Source organism: Mastigoproctus giganteus, chromosome 14, assembly GCF_048544385.1.
Source record: "Mastigoproctus giganteus isolate SK-2022 chromosome 14, ASM4854438v1, whole genome shotgun sequence".
In the NCBI taxonomy this organism is placed as follows: domain Eukaryota; kingdom Metazoa; phylum Arthropoda; class Arachnida; order Uropygi; family Thelyphonidae; genus Mastigoproctus; species Mastigoproctus giganteus.
Genome location: NC_143588.1, coordinates 123,339,264 through 123,357,662, shown reverse-complemented (window position 1 = coordinate 123,357,662; position 18,399 = coordinate 123,339,264). Strand labels below are relative to the sequence as shown.

At 37.9% G+C, this 18,399-nt stretch overlaps 1 protein-coding gene across 1 annotated transcript in view; it reads right to left on the bottom strand.

The window, feature by feature from the left end:
• LOC150075707 (calcineurin-binding protein cabin-1-like) overlaps positions 1–18,399 on the bottom strand; it is a 1,104,404-nt gene that overhangs the window by 853,480 nt on the left and 232,525 nt on the right. The window contains exon 10 of the mRNA XM_090388624.1: positions 14,428–14,494. Coding sequence (XP_090244750.1) covers positions 14,428–14,494 — 67 coding nt within the window. The remainder of the gene's footprint in view (positions 1–14,427; positions 14,495–18,399) is intronic.

The window sequence follows — 18,399 nt, the reverse complement described above, 5'->3', positions numbered from 1 at the left end:
ATTTGTCCTTTTACGCTGCAACGGAACACAACAATCAATATGATGAACTAAAAGAAACTAATTGGTCTCTTTTTTTGAGCGGCGAGTGTGAAGACAGCGGGGATTGCAAAACAACAGGTACACTAATCTCCCAGTGACAACTTATAATGTCACTTATTTACGACTTGCAAAATATCTGTTTATACCTATTCTAGTTATCACTTGAATTTTTTGATTTCTGATTGTTTTTTTTTTTTTTTTTTAAATTTGGAGCCTTAAAGTGTCCTGGTTGTTGTTTTTTTTTTGGTTTTTTTTAGGAGCATTAGCAACTAAGGCCATATTGCTCTGGAATATGCGGTGGTCATTCCCTGACCTTTCCGCATCCTCCATATTTGGTGGTGACGGGCTCGAGCCCCGGTCTAATCAAGAAGCGTGTGGTACGCACTGCTGCTCCTTCCCACCTGGCTACGGAGACGCCTGTGTCCCGGTTAATCTGGTTCCCAGTTAATCCGATCCCAGTTAATCGAGAGTCTGCTGTACAGTCAGTCCTCGTATAGCACAATAGTTGTGTTCCTAGAAACCCTCGTGCAATATAAACAACAGGCCCTATGGGAAAAATAGGGTTAGGTGCCGACCACCCAAGGTTGAACACACATTTGTAACCAAAACATAACCAAACACAATGAATAATCGTAACAAAATACTTACGTATTTTATTACGACTATTACATAATAAAATATTGCTAATGCTTTTGCTTCTATCGTAAGCAAATTTGGTTTTTTTTTTTTTTTTTTTGATTTTCTATCCAAACAGATGGCAGCCGTTCTATCTCTTCCAATTCTTGTGTCTTAATCTAATGGATTTTAATTACACTTTGAGTTGTTAATGCTATGAAAGTTGTTTTTATTTTCTCTGCATTCTTTCTAATTCTCCGCGTTGCCTCATTTAGGTCTGTAGCACGTGCAATATCACATGGTCTTTTCATTTTGCTCAAAGCGTCTCACAATTTCACATTTTTTCTCTATCGACAGACTGGCAATAAGCCTTACCAGGGAAACCCTGGTGGGCCAGAGGCCGGTGTGATTTTGGCCATAAACCATAGCATGAGGCCACTATAAATTTTCCCGGGTAAGAATTTTTGACCCAGTCCGCCTCTGTTTATCGATATTGCTTTTCTTTTTCTCTCTGAATCTGCAGTGTCTTCACCAGGACGCTTCCTTTTCACACCTTTTAAGTATTTTACTCATTTTTAGGGTATAAAGCACAATTACAAAACGAGGAGGCATGCTTGATACACGTAAACAAAGCTGCGCGCGTGTAGCAACTGAATAAACAACAGGCAGAGATACACTATTAACACCTCACATTTTACTAAAGCACATTTCTAAGGGTTACTACCATAAAACAATAAAAACAATTTTCAGTTGCGTTCCTGCTAGTGGAATCTGTTATAAACTGGTAGTAAAATCGATCTAATTGCATTTGCAATTATACCGATAGCTGGAATTGTATTGATTTTTACGTTATTATGGTGAAATGTGTTTCCCCTTCACTGATATAAAAAACATAAATACATTTTCAGAATCTTCTCTTCTTTCCTATCGTGTTGCGTTCAGTTGGGGTGATTCTGCATTCGACTGCCATTTCTTGTAAACACAAAGGCGAATCATGCATAAGCCAATCAGTTCGTGTTATATAAGATATCATTCCCCTATTTATAAATCATGTATGATCGAATTCGTGTAGTGTAAACACATGTTATACGAGGACTGACTGTACTTGGATTTCAGGTAAGCTTTTGATACTGTTGCACATGGAAGACTGCTGTACAAATTAAAGCAGAATGGCATTAAGGGCAAGTTGCTACAATGGATAAAAGAATAGCTTTCGCCTCTGCCTGTGGCTACTGTTACTCTTTCAGTCTGTGAATCCCCCCAATCTAGCAGTTTTCCGACCCACCTAACACTGCCCAATAGCATCAGCAAATATTCGTGGATCCTTTCTATTTAAGTGTATCCCATCCCTGTAGAAGCAGTCTCTCCTGTTAGCAAGAACAGACAAGGCTGAAAAAAATTCTACCCCATGCACCTTGCACTTGTCTGGCATATAACGTTTCACGTGAGCGGGTAGCTAATATCAGGGAAGAGAGCCTAAAAAACTTCAAGTGCTGTGTTAGGGTTGTTAAATATACAAGATCAGTAAATCTTAATTGTTTATACAGTAACGTTAGAAGTGTCGTCAATAAAATGAGCGAATTCGAACTGCTGGTTAAAACAAGTAACGCGGACATAATAGGGCTTACAGAGACGTGGTGCCACCCGGAAATTGGGGATGATGAGTTTCAGTACGGCTTGTATAATGTATTTAGGAAGGACAGAGTAGATAGAAGGGGTGGTGGGGTAATGCTTCTTATCAGAAGCAGCCTGAGTGCGACGATAGCTTTCCCGGATTCAGACATTTCACATGCTAGTATAGAGTCTGTATGGTGTGAGATAGTTGGAAACAAAGGTATAATGCGAGTAGGAGTAATCTACAGACCAGGTAATTGTGAAGATTATGACAAAAGCCTCTACATGCAAATGGAATGGGCAAGTAAGCGTCAATGCCTTATTATGGGTGATTTCAATTTGCCTCTAATTGATTGGAGTAAATGGGAAGGAAACTCGACATGGGGAACAAAATTTTTAAATCAACTAGATGACTGTTATTTGTATCAACATGTCAGGGAAAGTACTAGAGAAAAGAATATTCTAGACCTCATCATCACACATGAATCAGAGGACATAACAGGGCTGACAATAGAGGAACCAGTAGCAGGAAGTGATCACGGAGTTGTACGGTGGATGATGACGAGAGAGGTAGCAGAAGTAAAAGGCAAAGGAATGGGTTTTAATTTCAGAAAAGGAAATTACGATGCCTTAAGGTACTACATGGCCTCTATTAACTGGGTAGATATCGCGCAGAGAATGAATACAATTGAACTGTGGTACGCTTTTAAAACATTAATCACAGATGCCTTGAATGCGTATATACCATTAAAAAAATACTCCACGAGAAGGGTTCCAAGTTGGATGAATAGTGAAGTTGCCACATTACTTGAGCAGAAAAAGGTAGCATGGAAAAGTTACAGAGCAATAAAAAGTACTGAAGCCTATAACAGCTACAAGGTGATGTGTAATAGAGCCACAGAAAACGTTCGACAGGCAAAGGCAGTTTATGAGAAATCACTAGCAAACAGAGCAAAGAGGGGGGATAAAGAATTCTTCACATATATAAATGTCAAGAAGAGCAGGACAAACCAGATCGGACCTTTACGTAAGGGAAAGGGGATAGTAATAAATACACCAGCTGCCGTTGCAGATGAACTCAACAGTTATTTTGCATCGATATTTACAAATGAAAAGCCTTTTGTGGCAATGGGAAATTGTGGGAGCGAAGTTAAAAAATATGTAATTAATGATATTGAAATTTCGCAAGATTATTTAATGAAAAAACTTTCGAGCCTACAGACCAGTAAGGCTCCTGGAGTTGATGGAATATACCCTATAATCTTAAGAGAGGCGGCAAGCGAGTGCATTGAACCATTGAGGCTAATTATGCGAGCATCACTAGACTCTGGGGAGATTCCCTTGGACTGGAAAAGTGCAAATGTATCTCCCATACATAAGGGTGGCTCTAAAAGTGAAGTGGGAAATTATCGACCTGTCAGTCTGACTTCAGTAGTAGGGAAAATCATGGAGGCAATGATCAAGGGTGGAGTTCAGGATCATTTGGATCGACTTGAAATTCTCAAGGATACTCAGCATGGTTTTGTAAAGGGAAAATCATGTTTAACAAATCTGGTTCGCTATTTCGAAAGGGTCACTCTCGAGCTGGATTTAGGGAATAATTTCAACATTGTTTATTTAGATTTCAGCAAAGCTTTTGACTCAGTCCCACATGAGAGGTTGCTTTATAAGCTGGAACAGGTTGGAATCACTGGGAAAATCCTTAGATGGATAGAAGGATGGCTTCAGGGCAGGAGGCAGAGGGTTGTGATAAATGGCTATTCCTCAGATTGGGTTGATGTAAGAAGTGGGGTTCCCCAAGGATCAGTATTAGGGCCACTGTTGTTTTTAATTTTCATAAACGACATTGATGAAGGGATAGAGGGCGTGATGTCTAAATTTGCAGATGACGTTAAAATTGGTAGAGTAGTTAATGATCACTGTCAAGCTGAGCTTCTTCAGAGAGACCTAGATAGACTTCAGGAATGGTCAGAAAAATGGCAGCTGTGCTTTAATCCAACAAAGTGTAAGGTATTACACCTGGGAAACAGTAATCCCAAAATAACGTATTCACTTGGTGGAGTTCAACTAAACCCAGTACTGGAGGAAAGGGACTTGGGTGTTACGATACGGTCAGACATGAAATTCTCTGAGCATTGTAAACAGGTTGCAAGGAAGGCCCATGGTGTCCTATCGATGATCTATCGAACTTTTGCAAGTAGAGATAGGGACGTGATAATCCCATTATATAAGGCTTATGTTAGACCACACTTGGAATACTGTGTTCAAGTATGGAGACCGCACCTAAAGAAAGACATCGAGCTTCTTGAAAGGGTGCAACGAAGGGTAACTCGCCTGGTAAGATCGGCAAAAGGGCGTCCTTATGAAGAAAGACTTCGAATATGTGGGTTGCAGAGTTTGGAAACTAGACACCTTAGAGGAGATTTGATTGAGGTGTTTAAGGCTCTGAGAGGCATCAGTAAAATGAATGAGGACGAAATTTTCAAGATTATAAATGATGCTAGAACTAGGGGACATAAATTCAAGTTACGGGGGAAATGTTTAGATTGGACTGCAGGAAGTTTTATTTTAGCCAGCGAGTTATAAATTATTGGAATAAGTTGCCTTCATGGGTGGTAGAGGCCGACAGTTTGGGGAAATTCAAAGGTCATCTGGATAGTACTTTCGGGTAGGGAAGTGCATAGGATGATAGGATTCATTTCCTTTTTATTTATTTTTTATTTTATTATTATTTTTTTTTATTTATTAATTATTATTATTTAGTTATTTATTTATTTTTTGTTTTTATCATTGTTTTGTTCGGATTTTTTTTTTTTTTTTTTTGGCTGGTGCAGCATAAGCCATAGGCTTTCTTGCACCATACGGCCGTTACTAATACTAATACTAATATCTGAGAGAATGTCTGTGACAACCTCAACTCTATTCATTAATGATAATGATGATGGTATATCAGGCTTAATGCCCAAGTTTTCAGACGATATGAAGGGTGGCTGATTGTTAATGACACTAATGACAGTAAGCTGCTGCAACAGGATCTAGAAAAGTTGAGCAGATGGGCTGAGAGGTGGTAACTGAAGTTTAACATTGACAAATGTAAAGTACTGCATATGGGAAGCAGTAACCCCAGAATAATGTAACAACTCTGTAGTACTACACTGACAGTGGTAGAGAGTGAAAAGGACCTAGGTGTAATTGTGCAGGCAGACATGAAGTTTTCTGACCAGTGAATGTCTATGTTTGCAGACAATACGAAGGTTGGCAGGGTTGTTAATGACAGTAATGATGTTACACTACTGCAACAGCATCTGGAAAATTTGAGCAAATGGGCTGAGAGGTGGCAACAGAAGTTTAACATTGACAAATGTAAAGTACTGCCTATGGGTAGCAGTATACCTGGAGTAACGTACCAACTACACTCAAGGTAGTGGAGAATGAAAAGAACCTGGCCGTTATGGTTCAGTCAGATAAAAAGATTTCTCCAATGTCCAGAGACTGCAAGAGCGGGTCACGGAGTTTTGTCAATGATATACAGGAATTTTGCTAGCAAAATTACTGTATGTCATTGACAGAATTCTTTGTCTTGCTCAGATTCCTCACCTGAGGCAACATAAATTCAAATTGACGAACAATCAATGTAGAATAGATTTTGGTGAAATTTGCCTTTAGCCAGCATGTAGTTGATAGTTGGAACAAACTTCCATCTGTTGTAGTAGAGATCAACAACTTAAATAAGTTCAAGACGTAGCTGGACAAACATTTGGAGTGAATGCATGGGTCAAATAGGAAGGGTTTTTATTTTTGCTGATGCTATATAAACTTGCTCTCTCACATCATGTGGCTCTACTAATGCTAATGCTATTTAAGCGATGAAAATTACTGAAACTTACAATAGGTACAGGTATGTAGGTTAGTGCAATTGCATCATTTTACATAGCTATCTACCAAAGTAGTTAAATAAATAAATTAATTAAATTGGTATCGCTTTGGTTATATATGATATTTTGATTGCCTTCACAACGAGTTGCCATGGTATTGTACTACCTCGAATAAATAACACTTCGCCAGTGGAGAAGACTATTGTTATTTATTCTCAGCAGATACCACCGTTTCAAAGCTTGTTGGCTTCTCTTCTGTGGGTGGGCAGGTACCTGGTGTTGCAATAGTGACACCCCAGTTATGAAGTATAACTTCACAACATGAGAGATGCCTGATTTTGCGTAGTGATATAGACTATAAAGTGTTTAAGGGCAAAGGCCTCATGCTACGAGGTAGAATGACTAATATGTAGGTTAGTGCAAGTGCATCATTTTAACATAGCTATCTACCAAAGTAGTTAAATTAATTAAATAAATTGGCATCGATTTGGTTATATCTCATATTGTGACTGCCTTCACAACGAGTTACCATGGTATTGTACTAACTCGAATAAATAACACTTCACCAGTGGAGAAGACTATTGTTATTTATTCTCAGCGGATACCACCACCCAGACGGCACCGTTTCAAAGCTTGTTGGCTTCTCTTCGGTGGGTGGGCAAGGATCCTGGTGTTGCAATAGTGACAACCCAGTTATGAAGTATAACTTCACAATATGAGAGATGCCTGATGGTGTGTAGTGATATAGGCTATAAAGTATTTAAGGACAAAGTGGCCTGACGGCACCATCAGGCATCTCTCATATTGTGAAGTTATACTTCATAACTGGGTTGTCACTATTGTAACACCAGGGTACCTGCCCACACACCGAAGAGAAGCCAACAAGCTTTGAAACGGTGCTGTCTGGGTGGTGGTATCTGCTGAGAATAAATAACAATAGTCTTCTCCACTGGTGAAGTGCTATTTATTTGAGGTAGTACAATACCATGGCAACTCATTGTGAAGGCAGTCACAATATGAGATATAACCAAAACGATGCCAATTTAATTAATTAATTTAACTACTTTGGTAGTTAGATATGTTAAAATGATGCATTTGCATTAACCTACATATTAGTCATTCTACCTTGTAGCATGAGGCCTTTGCCCTTAAATAGTTTATAATAGGTACAGGTTGTTCTGTAACAATATCACAAATAAGGATAGGCAGCCCACGGCTGTGTATGAGAAAGCACTAAAAAATGGGGACAAGGAATTTAATGTATGTCAGAGGTGGCAAACCTTTTTAAGGGTGCGTGCGTGTGCCAAAATTGGCTAAATCGTTTTAAAAACTACCCTTGTATGCCCCTCAGAAGGCGATATTCAAAACATTTCTTGAATAATAACACAATTTTTCGTGAGTACATCTCATCACTCTAACTTCAAACAAATCAATGCATGAATACAGTTATTTAATGAATGGTGTGATCTCACTATGTGCCTGGCAGACAGAACAGGCATGTGCAGGTCACAACTGAAGGTGGATTCCTGGAGTGATGTTTCGAAATTTGAAATTTTTTGGGGACACTTTGAATTCCATGCCAAAAAATTTTTACGCAAGTCATAGGTTTGCCACCCTGAGGAATGTGAATACAATGAAGAAGAAAGTGAATCAGATCAGACCCTTGTGAAATGGATGTGGGCAAGTCAGATAATTCAGCTGATATTACAGAAGAATTGAACCGGTACTTCACTTCTGTCTTTACTGAATTTGCAGATCTAGATTTGAAATTACAGATCACTGTTTATTAGAAAAACTTGCAAGCATAAAGGCAAGTAAGGCTTTCAGAGTTGATGGCATACACCCAGTAATTTTGAGGGAGGCTGCCAAGGAGTGTATTGAACCATTGAGGTTAATTATGAAGGCATCTTGGAATTGGGAGATTCCTTCAGATTGGAAAAGAGATGGAAAGACAGGACAGGAAGGGAGGAGGAGTTATGCTGTTAGTTAAGAAACACACAAAATCTAAGGAAGTGCATCCAATTGATGTTGGTGGACAATATTGTTATTTGATTTTTAGGAGCATTAGCAACTAAGGCGATATTGCTCCGGGAATATGCGGTGGTTATTCCCTGACCTTTCTGCATCCTCCGTATTTGGTGGGCACCGGCTCGAACCCCGGTCTAATCAAGAAGCGTGTGCTACGCGCTGCTGCTCCTGCCCACCTGGCTACGGAGGCGCCCTGATGGACAATGCAATGTTGAGTCTATTTGGTGTGACCTAAGCACTGGGAAAGGAAAAATTAGAGTAGGTGTGTATTGTAAGCCTAATGAATCTTATGAGTATAATGAGCAATTGTGCAGAGAAATAGTGAACCAGTAAACCTGAGTGTCTTATAATTTGGGATTTTAATTTTCCAGAGACTGACTGGAATTTGTGGTTGGTCACTCACACACTAATGTCTGTGTGCAGTGTCTGGAGACTAGGCACGTGCAAGGTGATCTGATTGAGGTGTATAAAGCCTTGAATGGTTTGAGCATGCTCAATGCTGATGGGATTCTTCCTCTTGCTCAGAATAATCACCTGAGAGGGCATAAATTCAAATTGCAGAAAGACAGTTGTAGGATAGATGTGCGGAAGTTTGCCTTTAGCCAGCAGGTGGTTGATTGCTGGAACAAACTTCCATCTGCAGTTGTGGAAGTTGATAGTTTAAACAGATTCAAGGCAGAACTAGACAAACATTTGGATGAGTGAAATGAGAAGAGGATGTGTGTGGGGTTTTTTTTTTTTTTTTTTTTTGTCTGATGCTATATAAGCTTGCTTTCTTGCATCATATGCCCTTGCTAATGCTAAGAGCCAATGTACTGCAAATTCATAAAGGTGGTTCTAAAAGTGGTTTACCTATCAATGAAGACAGCAGATTATTTTGACGTCAGTGCTAGGGGATAATCTTAGAGGCAATAATTAAGAGAGTAATTCAGGGACATTTAGATAAATGTGGCATTCTGAAGGACACATAACATGTTTCTGTTTAAGGAAAACAATGTTTAACTAATTTAGTAGACTATATTAACACAGTTACTCATGAGCTGGATGCAGGTAATATTAATTTGGATTTTAGCAAAGCATTTCACTTATGTTAGAATTACTGAAAAAAATTCTAAGGTCGATTGCTCTGTGGCTGCAGAGCAGAATGCAGAGAGTTGTGATTAATGGATATTCTTCAGATTGATATAATATCAAGAGTGGGGTCATCCAAGGACAGTTATTGGGTGCTGTTGTTTTTGTTTTTCATAAACAAAGTTGATGAACAGATAGAAGGCATGATGTCAAAATTTTCAGATGAAATAAAGATTGGCAAAGTCGTTAATGATCAGTGCTCCTTCAGAATGACTTGTATATACTTAAAAATGGTCAGAGAAGTACCAGCTTTGTTTTAATGCAGCTAAATGCAAAGTCTTACACTTGGAGAATAGCAACCCCAAAATAAATTATACACTTGATGTGGGATCAGTACAGGATTAGGAACAGTACAGGAAAAAAGGGATATGGGAGTTACAATACAGGCAGATATGAAGTTTTCTCAGCAGTATAAAGAGACAGCCAGTATGATTTATCAAACTTTATCCTGTAGAAAGAGGGAGGTCATAATCCCACTGTACAAGGCAACAGTAAGAACACATTTGGAATACTGTGTTCAAGTATGGAGACTTCATCTGAAAAAAGACAAATGTACAAGGAAAGACTTCAATTATGTAGGCTAAAGAGCTTGGCAATCAGGCTGTTGTTGTTTGGTTTTTAGGAGCATCAGCAACTAAGGCCATATTGCTCCTTGATATGCAGTGGTCATTCCCTGACCTTTCCGCATCCTCCGTATTTGGTGGTGACGGGTTCGAACCCCGGTCTAATCAAGAAGCGTGTGCTATGCACTGCTCCTCCTTCCCACCTGGCTACGGAGGCGGCTGGCAATCAGGCACTTCAGAAGAGATCTGAATGAGGTTTATTAGGCTCTGATATAGGTTAGTAAAATGAATGAAGGTGGAATTTTTCACTGTTATAATGAATTCCAGAACTTAAGGATATAAATCAAATTACAGGGTTAGTTATTTGGTTTTTTAGGAGCATTAGCAACTAAGGCCATATTGCTCCGGATATGCGGTGGTCATTCCCTGACCTTTCCGCATCATCCATATTTGGTGGTGACGGGCTCGAACCCCGGTCTAATCAAGAAGCGTGTGCTACGCACTGCTGCTCCTTCCCACCTGGCTACGGAGGCGCCCGAATTACAGGGGAAGAGGTTTAGACTAGATTGTATGAAGTTTTCTTCTAGCCAGTGACTCACTTATTCTGGAACAAGGTAGTTGAAGCTGACAATTTGAATAAATTCATTGGTAAAATGGATAGTTATGTATATGAGTGGGGAAATGCATAACATGTATTTTCTTATCTACTTTTTTTTTTTTTTTTTCAGTACAGCAAAAGCATGTGGGTTCCTTGCAATATAGGGCAAATACTATTACTACCTTTAAGTAAATCCCACATCAATACACAATTACACTCAATGATGCACAATGAACAAATAATGCATTAGTGACTGCTGAAAATCAGATCAATGGTATTACTTTCTCTTTTTGCCTCTCTAATATGTCCAATAAATGCAATAATCCACAAAAATCTTGCTATTGTGTGAATGACCAACTCACAAGTTCTAGTTGTTATGTACAGTGAAACTTCTCCTAACGGACACCTCTCATTAACGGACATCTCTCTACAATGGACATTTTCAAATTCCCCAACTCACCTCCATTGGTTTTAACGTGTTTGCAGCGTCTGTCTAGCGGACATTCTCTGTAACGGACGCGGACAGGCAATCTGCACTGTTTCGTTTAGATTAGCACTTAATTTGATCTCCCCATAACGGACAGCGGGCGAGCTCATGGCCCTTTTTTTAGGAACGTTTCTTCCACGTATTGCCTCAATCGTGTGTTTATTTTCTATTTCCGATTCTCTGAATTTTATCAAGATTTACATCGCGGTTTCAAACCTTTTCAAGAATTTTAAAGCACGTGTAAAACTTCTGATGAATTCGGTGTGTGCAGGGGGGGAGAATATGGTCGGCCTTTCGTCTTTTCAGTTTCAGTTTTGTTCTGTGTCGTGTGAAGTGCACAATGTCTTCTTGTAAACATTTAATTTTAAAAGATAAAGTCGAACTCATTAATGCGCATGATCGGCAAAAAATAGTGTTCGCAATCTCGCTGCAAAATTCAAAATCGGGAAGACGCAGGTAAGCGACATCCTAAAGAAAAAAAATGAACTGCTCAAACAATTTTGGCAACACGGAAATGATCAGGTTCAAAAATCATTCCCGAAAACTGTTGGACTTCAAATTTGTTGTGCACGTGCTAAAAAAATTCCCATTAATGGGCATTATTAGGGAAAAGGCTTTGGAGGTTGCAAAATCTATGGGAGTAAATGAGTTCAAAGCTTCTGTGGGATGGCTAGACAAGTTCAAAACTCGGCATAAAATTTCTTGGAAAACCGTAAGTAGTGAAGGTGGATCTGTTAATACTGGGTTTGTAACAGAGTGGACCGTCAAATTGGAAGATTTATTTCGTGATTTTGAAGCTAAGAATATTTACAACTGACGAAACAGGGTTGTTTTTTTAAAGCTCTTCCTGAAAAAACAATGAGTCTAAAAAACGAAAAGTACCAGGGCGGAAAAATTTCTAAGGAACGCTTGACTGTACTATTGTGTACAAATATGCTGGGAGACTTTGAACAACCTCTTGTTATAAGAAATCCACAAAATCCTCGTTGTTTCAAGGGCATAAAGTTGAATCTTTTGGATGTTGACTGGAAGTCTAATAAAAAAGCGTGGATGACACGAGATATCATGAGCGAATGGATAAGTCACTTTAACCAAAACATGATTCGTCAAAACAGAAAAATTATTCTTTTCATGGATAATGCTGGATCTCACCCGCACATTGAATTGTTCAACATTCAAATCATTTTTCTGCTACCAAACACATCTGCAGAGTGTCAGCCCTTGGATCAAGGGATAATAAAAAATTTTAAACTTCACTACAGAAAACGTGTTTTAAGACATCTCATTGCAAACATGAACAATGTAACATGTGCGAGTGACCTTGCAAAGAAAATCAGCATCCTAGATGCGATTCAATGGATTTCCTCTTCAGTAAACGCAATTAGAAAACAAACTGTCGTGAACTGTTTTGTAAAGTCTGGCTTTTCAAACGCAAAATATTGAAGTTGTGAACAGCAATGTGGAGCACCAAGAAGAACAAGAACTTCAACATCTATTGATAATGTACGATACCTCCGCTACAAGTGACCCTGGCTACAAAGATATAGACTCGAACCTCACTACAGAAGTTGGTGCTCTAGATATCAACGACATTATCATCGATATTTTTCAAGAAGTTTCTCATGAGGATGAAGAAATGGAAGGAGGTCATTCTGTCGAAGAACATATTAACGACGAACCACCGATAAAAATAGAAGAAGCACTCATACAAATCAATCGTTTAAAAATGTTTTTCGCCGCTGAAGAAGATACTGAAGAACTTTCGATGGTTTCTTCACTCCAAACAAATGTTGAAAACAAAATTATCAGCCGGAAGAAGGTGCAGAAGAAAATAAGTGATTACTGTATGCATTTTTCTTAAGATAAAGTCATAATATGCATAGCACAATTGTATGTATATTATTTACAAAAATATTGTGCAAAATCTGTATATAATTTAATTTAATTTTACATTAAACGTTTAACGATTTTTCTTTATCCCTTGTGTATGTAATTGTATATTATTTACAAAAATATTGTTCAAAATCTGTATATATTTTAATTTAATTTTACGTTAATTTACGTTAATTTTAACAATTTTTCTTTCTTTTTTTTTTTTCTCCATTTTCGTTCCCCATGACTGTCTGTTAAAGGGAAGTTTCACTGTAATAAGTTAAAATTTACCATTATAAGACATTCTGATAGATAAAAAAGAAATGTATATGGCTTTTACCTGGCAGTTATGGCATTCCAAAATGTAGCAAAAACAGTAACAGGTCACCCAAAAGGTACCCAACTTTCCTTTTAATTTGTGGAAAATGTTTTGGCTTTTTTTTTTTAATTCTGCTTGAACAATGCTAATATTTCATCTTTCTTTTCTTAACGGCTTGCAATACTTTCATCTACTTTTCATGTCTTAATAATAAATTAATGCTACAAAACTTTTTCGAGACATAAAACAGAAAAATTCGTCTCTTAATCTATTCCATTTTTAGGTGCGCAAAATTTCAAACATGCACATATGCATATATAGGATATCGCTTTTGAACATCCAGGATTTGAAGTAGATTAATGTTATATATTACTGATTTTTTTTTTTTTTTTTATTTTGGTTAGTGATGTGTTAGTTTTGCTTCCTTACATCACTTTCCAATACCAGAACTTAAAGGAAATCATAGTTACATTCATATATCCCTTGAAGAAATAAGGCTTTGGTGGTCAAATTCACTCTTCTACACTTTTTCTCGTTTTTTATATGTGACACACATTCAACAGCACTTCATCAATCAGTTTTCAATAAATACATCTTTCAGCTTGTGATAGCTTTAGGTTCAAAAATGAGACAGACAATCTTGCTAACTTTTTGGTGTTTTCACTTCTGAAATTTCTTTCAGTCATTGTGCTTTTAGTTGGTAAAGGAGACAGCATGTCTCACCACCATTCCAGAGTTTTTTTTTACATCTAAAATTTCTTCAGTCATCCTTTTTTGTACTTTATATATATAAGCAGACTTTATTCAACATTTTTAATTAGCATTCAGCTTTTTACCTCTGCCAGCATACAGAGATGTATCTCTCATTTGACTTTTCCAGTGATTCCAGAATTTGATTGATGTCAGAAAGAATGTTATATATTGATTGACTCCTGACCTCAAGGAAGGCAGGGCCCTTCTGGTTTACAAATTTCAGCAAGAACAAGAAAATGGTAAGTGTGTAAATTACACTAGATCCAGTAAATGGATCTCTGTGATTGATGACATTCATTCTTGCCACCTGTTAAAAACTTAATTATACTTAATTAAGGTACTGTTTCCTAACACGCACACACACACACCTGTGGATCAAGTCCAACAAAAGTAGCCAAAAATTCAATAAATGTAATTACAGTGAACAGCTTTATCCATTGTGAAGATATTCTCAATTTAGTATCACAGATTCATAAGCACAATAAAATATATAAAATCACAAAATGAATAAAATAAAATAACTAAATACTTACAACAGGTGGATCACAGCTGCAAATATAGTCATAAAGATTAATAAAGCTTTCCCCCAGGGCTTTCCAACTGCAAGAGAACAACAATTATTATAATAAATATGGGAAAATGTTCCTTCTAGAAACTTGTATTTCAGCAAAAGGTAGGCACTCCTAGCTAGAGAAGACACGCAAGTGTTCTGCCATCTGATTAGTCTTTTTTCTCTGCCTCTCTCTTATGATGTGATATGCAAGCTAAACATTATATCATCAGTGAGTAACTGGGTATAAATCAATGTTGCTTGTTAAACAAAATGTAAACCTATATTTTATGCATATATAAAAACTTATATATGCATAAACGCACTAATTATTGTACACAAAAGCAAAAGACAGATGCATAGTGTCTACTAACCACTAAAATGAAAGTGCACATAAAGAATCACTAACATATCAAATTTTAATTCTAAAGTTACTGGCAGTAATCTCTTGTAATGCTTAAGATGGTTAGGCTACCTTAAGTAATCTTAATTATATTATCAAGTTAATATTAATAGTCAATAAATTATCAAATTATGAGAGGTGGCCCATGGTCACTTCCTACAATGTTTGGATTAAATTACCTTACGTTAATTTACATTACTCAATTTTTGGCAAAAAAAAAAAAACAAGTATTTCAGCTATGACAGTTGCTAGCATGTGGCATGGATTCACAAATCTGTAGCATGTCAATGAAATAGTCACATTACGGGGAGAGAGTGGTCATCCCAGTTTACTGTTATTATCTCCTTTAATAATAAATTTAATCAATATCAATTTTTGGACACCAATATTAGATTAAAAATAAAAATTGGCTTAACTAAAAAGGCACTAAAGTATACTGTAATTGGTAAACATGTTACTGGGACAGTACAAACAGATATGTATATGAGCTGTTCATTCGTTTGATTATTTCTTTCTTAAAATGCCTTATGAGTAGCAGAGGAATGTCCATGTGGAAGAATGGAGTGATAATAATAATATTAATACTAACATTAGTTTTAGTTTTTAGCATTTAGTCTTTGATTAAATATAGGCATATATACTGCTACTAAATTGCTCCTTTAGGATACAGAGAATTATACAGGGTGTTTCAGTTAAACGTTTCAGAACTTCTAAGAGAGGTAGGGTACATCCTGACAACTCGAAATCATATAGCAATGTGGGGTCGGAAATGCTTTCCTGAAGCGGTGTTGTACACAGAAGCACCATAAAGAAAAGAGACCGTAAGTGAGAAATCGTTTTTAATAATACATGAAAAGAAGCAAAAGGTACATGGATTACAGTAGGTACATGGATTATCAAGTAGATAGGTCTAACCGGACCTATCTACTTGATCTTTCTGCAGCACGTATTGCCACAACTTTTGAGAGATGAACAGATTTCTGCATCGACGCAACACACAATGTGGTTCCAACACGAGGGAGCCCCTGCCCATTATAGCGGAGATGTTCATAACTACCTGGATGTCACATTTGGTCAACAGTGGATCGGACGTGGTGGTCCCGTGCGTTGGCCTGCTCGGTCACCCGACCTATCATGTCTTGATTTTTATTTCTGGGGTCATATGAAATTGCTAGTTTATGACACCCCTGTTGACAATGCTGAGGAGCTGGTTGCAAGAATCGCAGTAGCTGCCGAAGAAATTCGAAATTCGCCTGGAGTATTCCAGAATGTTCGAATGTCCATGCGTCGGAGATGTGAGGCGTGCATTGTAGCCCGTGGAAGAAACTTCGAACACTTACTTTAATCCATGTACCTTTTGCTTCTTTTCATGTATTATTAAAACGATTTCTCACTTACGGTCTCTTTTCTTTATGGTGCTTCTGTGTACAACACCGCTTCAGGAAAGCATTTCCGACCCCACATTGCCATATGATTTCGAGTTGTCAGGATGTACCCTACCCCTCTTAGAAGTTCTGAAACGTTTAACTGAAACACCCTGTATAGCACAACATAGACTTAATACACCTGTAATGCAACTGAACATTTCATCTAATCTCATATAATTCCCACAATATACATTATTCCAGAAAATTATACTCAATATTCACATGTTATTAATAATTGTTCCCGCCAAGCATCTACTCATAACCATAAGTATATTGTATCTGTAGAAGCATGTGTTCACAGGCCAGTTTTCATGATGTGCATGCCAAAAAATCTGGAATAACTCATAGGATAAAACCCTATGCCTACATCTGAGAACAGGCGCCTCCGTAGCCAGGTGGGAAGGAGCAGCAGTGCGTAGCACACGCTTCTTGATTAGACCGGGGTTGGAGCCTGTCACCACCAAATATGGAGGATGCGGGAAGGTCAGGTACTCGCTACCGCATATTCCCGGAGCAATATGGCCTTAGTTGCTAATGCTCCTAAAAACCAAAACAAACAAACAAACTGACAGGTATCAAATACAAACATCTCCACCCAAAAGGCTGATGGTGATGCATCATGCTGACTAGAACCATAGATAACAACTTTTGTCTCCATGCTGAACGTAAGCCCAGGCCTTAACAATAAGCATTCAGCCATAGTCTTCAATGAGAGCAGGTTTGGCATTGGTAAAGAATACAAATTTATTTTATGAAATTGTAATTGCCATTAGTATATAGCTTTTTTTTAATAAATGACTTGCAAACCTTTTCAAACATCACTCATAGATAACTGTAAAATATTAGTGCATTTGAATTCAAATACAAATCCTGTTTTTGATTTAAAAATTAGATAGTGTAATAAAAAATAAAAAAAAAAAAAAAACAGAGTTTTATTCCATTGTTCTATAAAAGCTGTTCAAAAAGTCCCATTGTCTTTCCCAAAATTAGTTTCTGGTAAATACAGATATTTATGTGAGTTTATCTGTGTGCAACATATATATAATGCCGCCCCTCTATGTTACCAGGCAGTACTAGGTGGTAGATGACTCTCATCAACCGGTGAAATACCACCACTTTGCTTATTGGAGGCTTGAAGTGGTGGAACCCATGTTTAGTCTCTAGAGCTAAGTTCTGGCCAACCCTTCCCTATCTCTTCCATCATGCAGTATGATTGATGATTTTTGAGGTTATGATGAATGTCGTGGCGAGATCCAATATTCCTTACATTTCGAGGGTACAGCTCTAAAACGGTGTTCGCAGGCCGACCGCTAGTTAGTACACCGGACTGAACCTATTGGTAACTCTCTAGGAAGCTTCCGGATCAGCTAGTGTATAATCTTGCTACCTCTACTCTGCCAGATAGTGACTGGAGGGAGTCCGAGTAGTGTGTATGCGGGGAGCATTGTCGAGGCCACGTTATGTCAAGGATCTGGGTATATTCTTACCACATGTACGCCATATCCAAAAATTTCATTACTTCACACAGCATGTCCCACCCACTTTTTCTTACTATTGAATACACCATGAATTGTCAAAATAATAGAGCAAGCTTATCTGCGAAAAGATCTAAACCTCCCAAGGACTTCCTAATTCATTTCACAAATATACGTGGTCTCAATTCCAATCTCAATGATGTCCATTTCCACTTGCAGTCTTCCAAACCCCATGTACTTTTTCTGACTGAATCTCAGTTATCAGTTGATTCAACTACTGCTCATCTCAGATGTCCAAATTATTTGCTGTATGATTCCTTTCGCCTCAAAGGTGGTACTTGTGCATATGTCCGTTCTGATATTCCCTGTCAGAGACTTGGCAATTTGGAATCTCCTCTCTTTAATCTTCTCTGGCTTAAAATCTCTCTACCTCATTGTGTAAAATTCACCTGTTGTCTCTACTGTTCTCCCAACTCCACTAATCACTTGGAGCTCTTTGACTTCCTCTCTTTGCAACTTGACTTTCTCCAGTCCAACTTTCCTAACAGTGAGGTAATTTTCCTTGGTGATTTAAACGTTCACAACTCCAGCTGGCTTCCGTTTTCTAGTCACACCGACCCAGCAGGTCGAGATGCTGAGGCTTTTGCAAT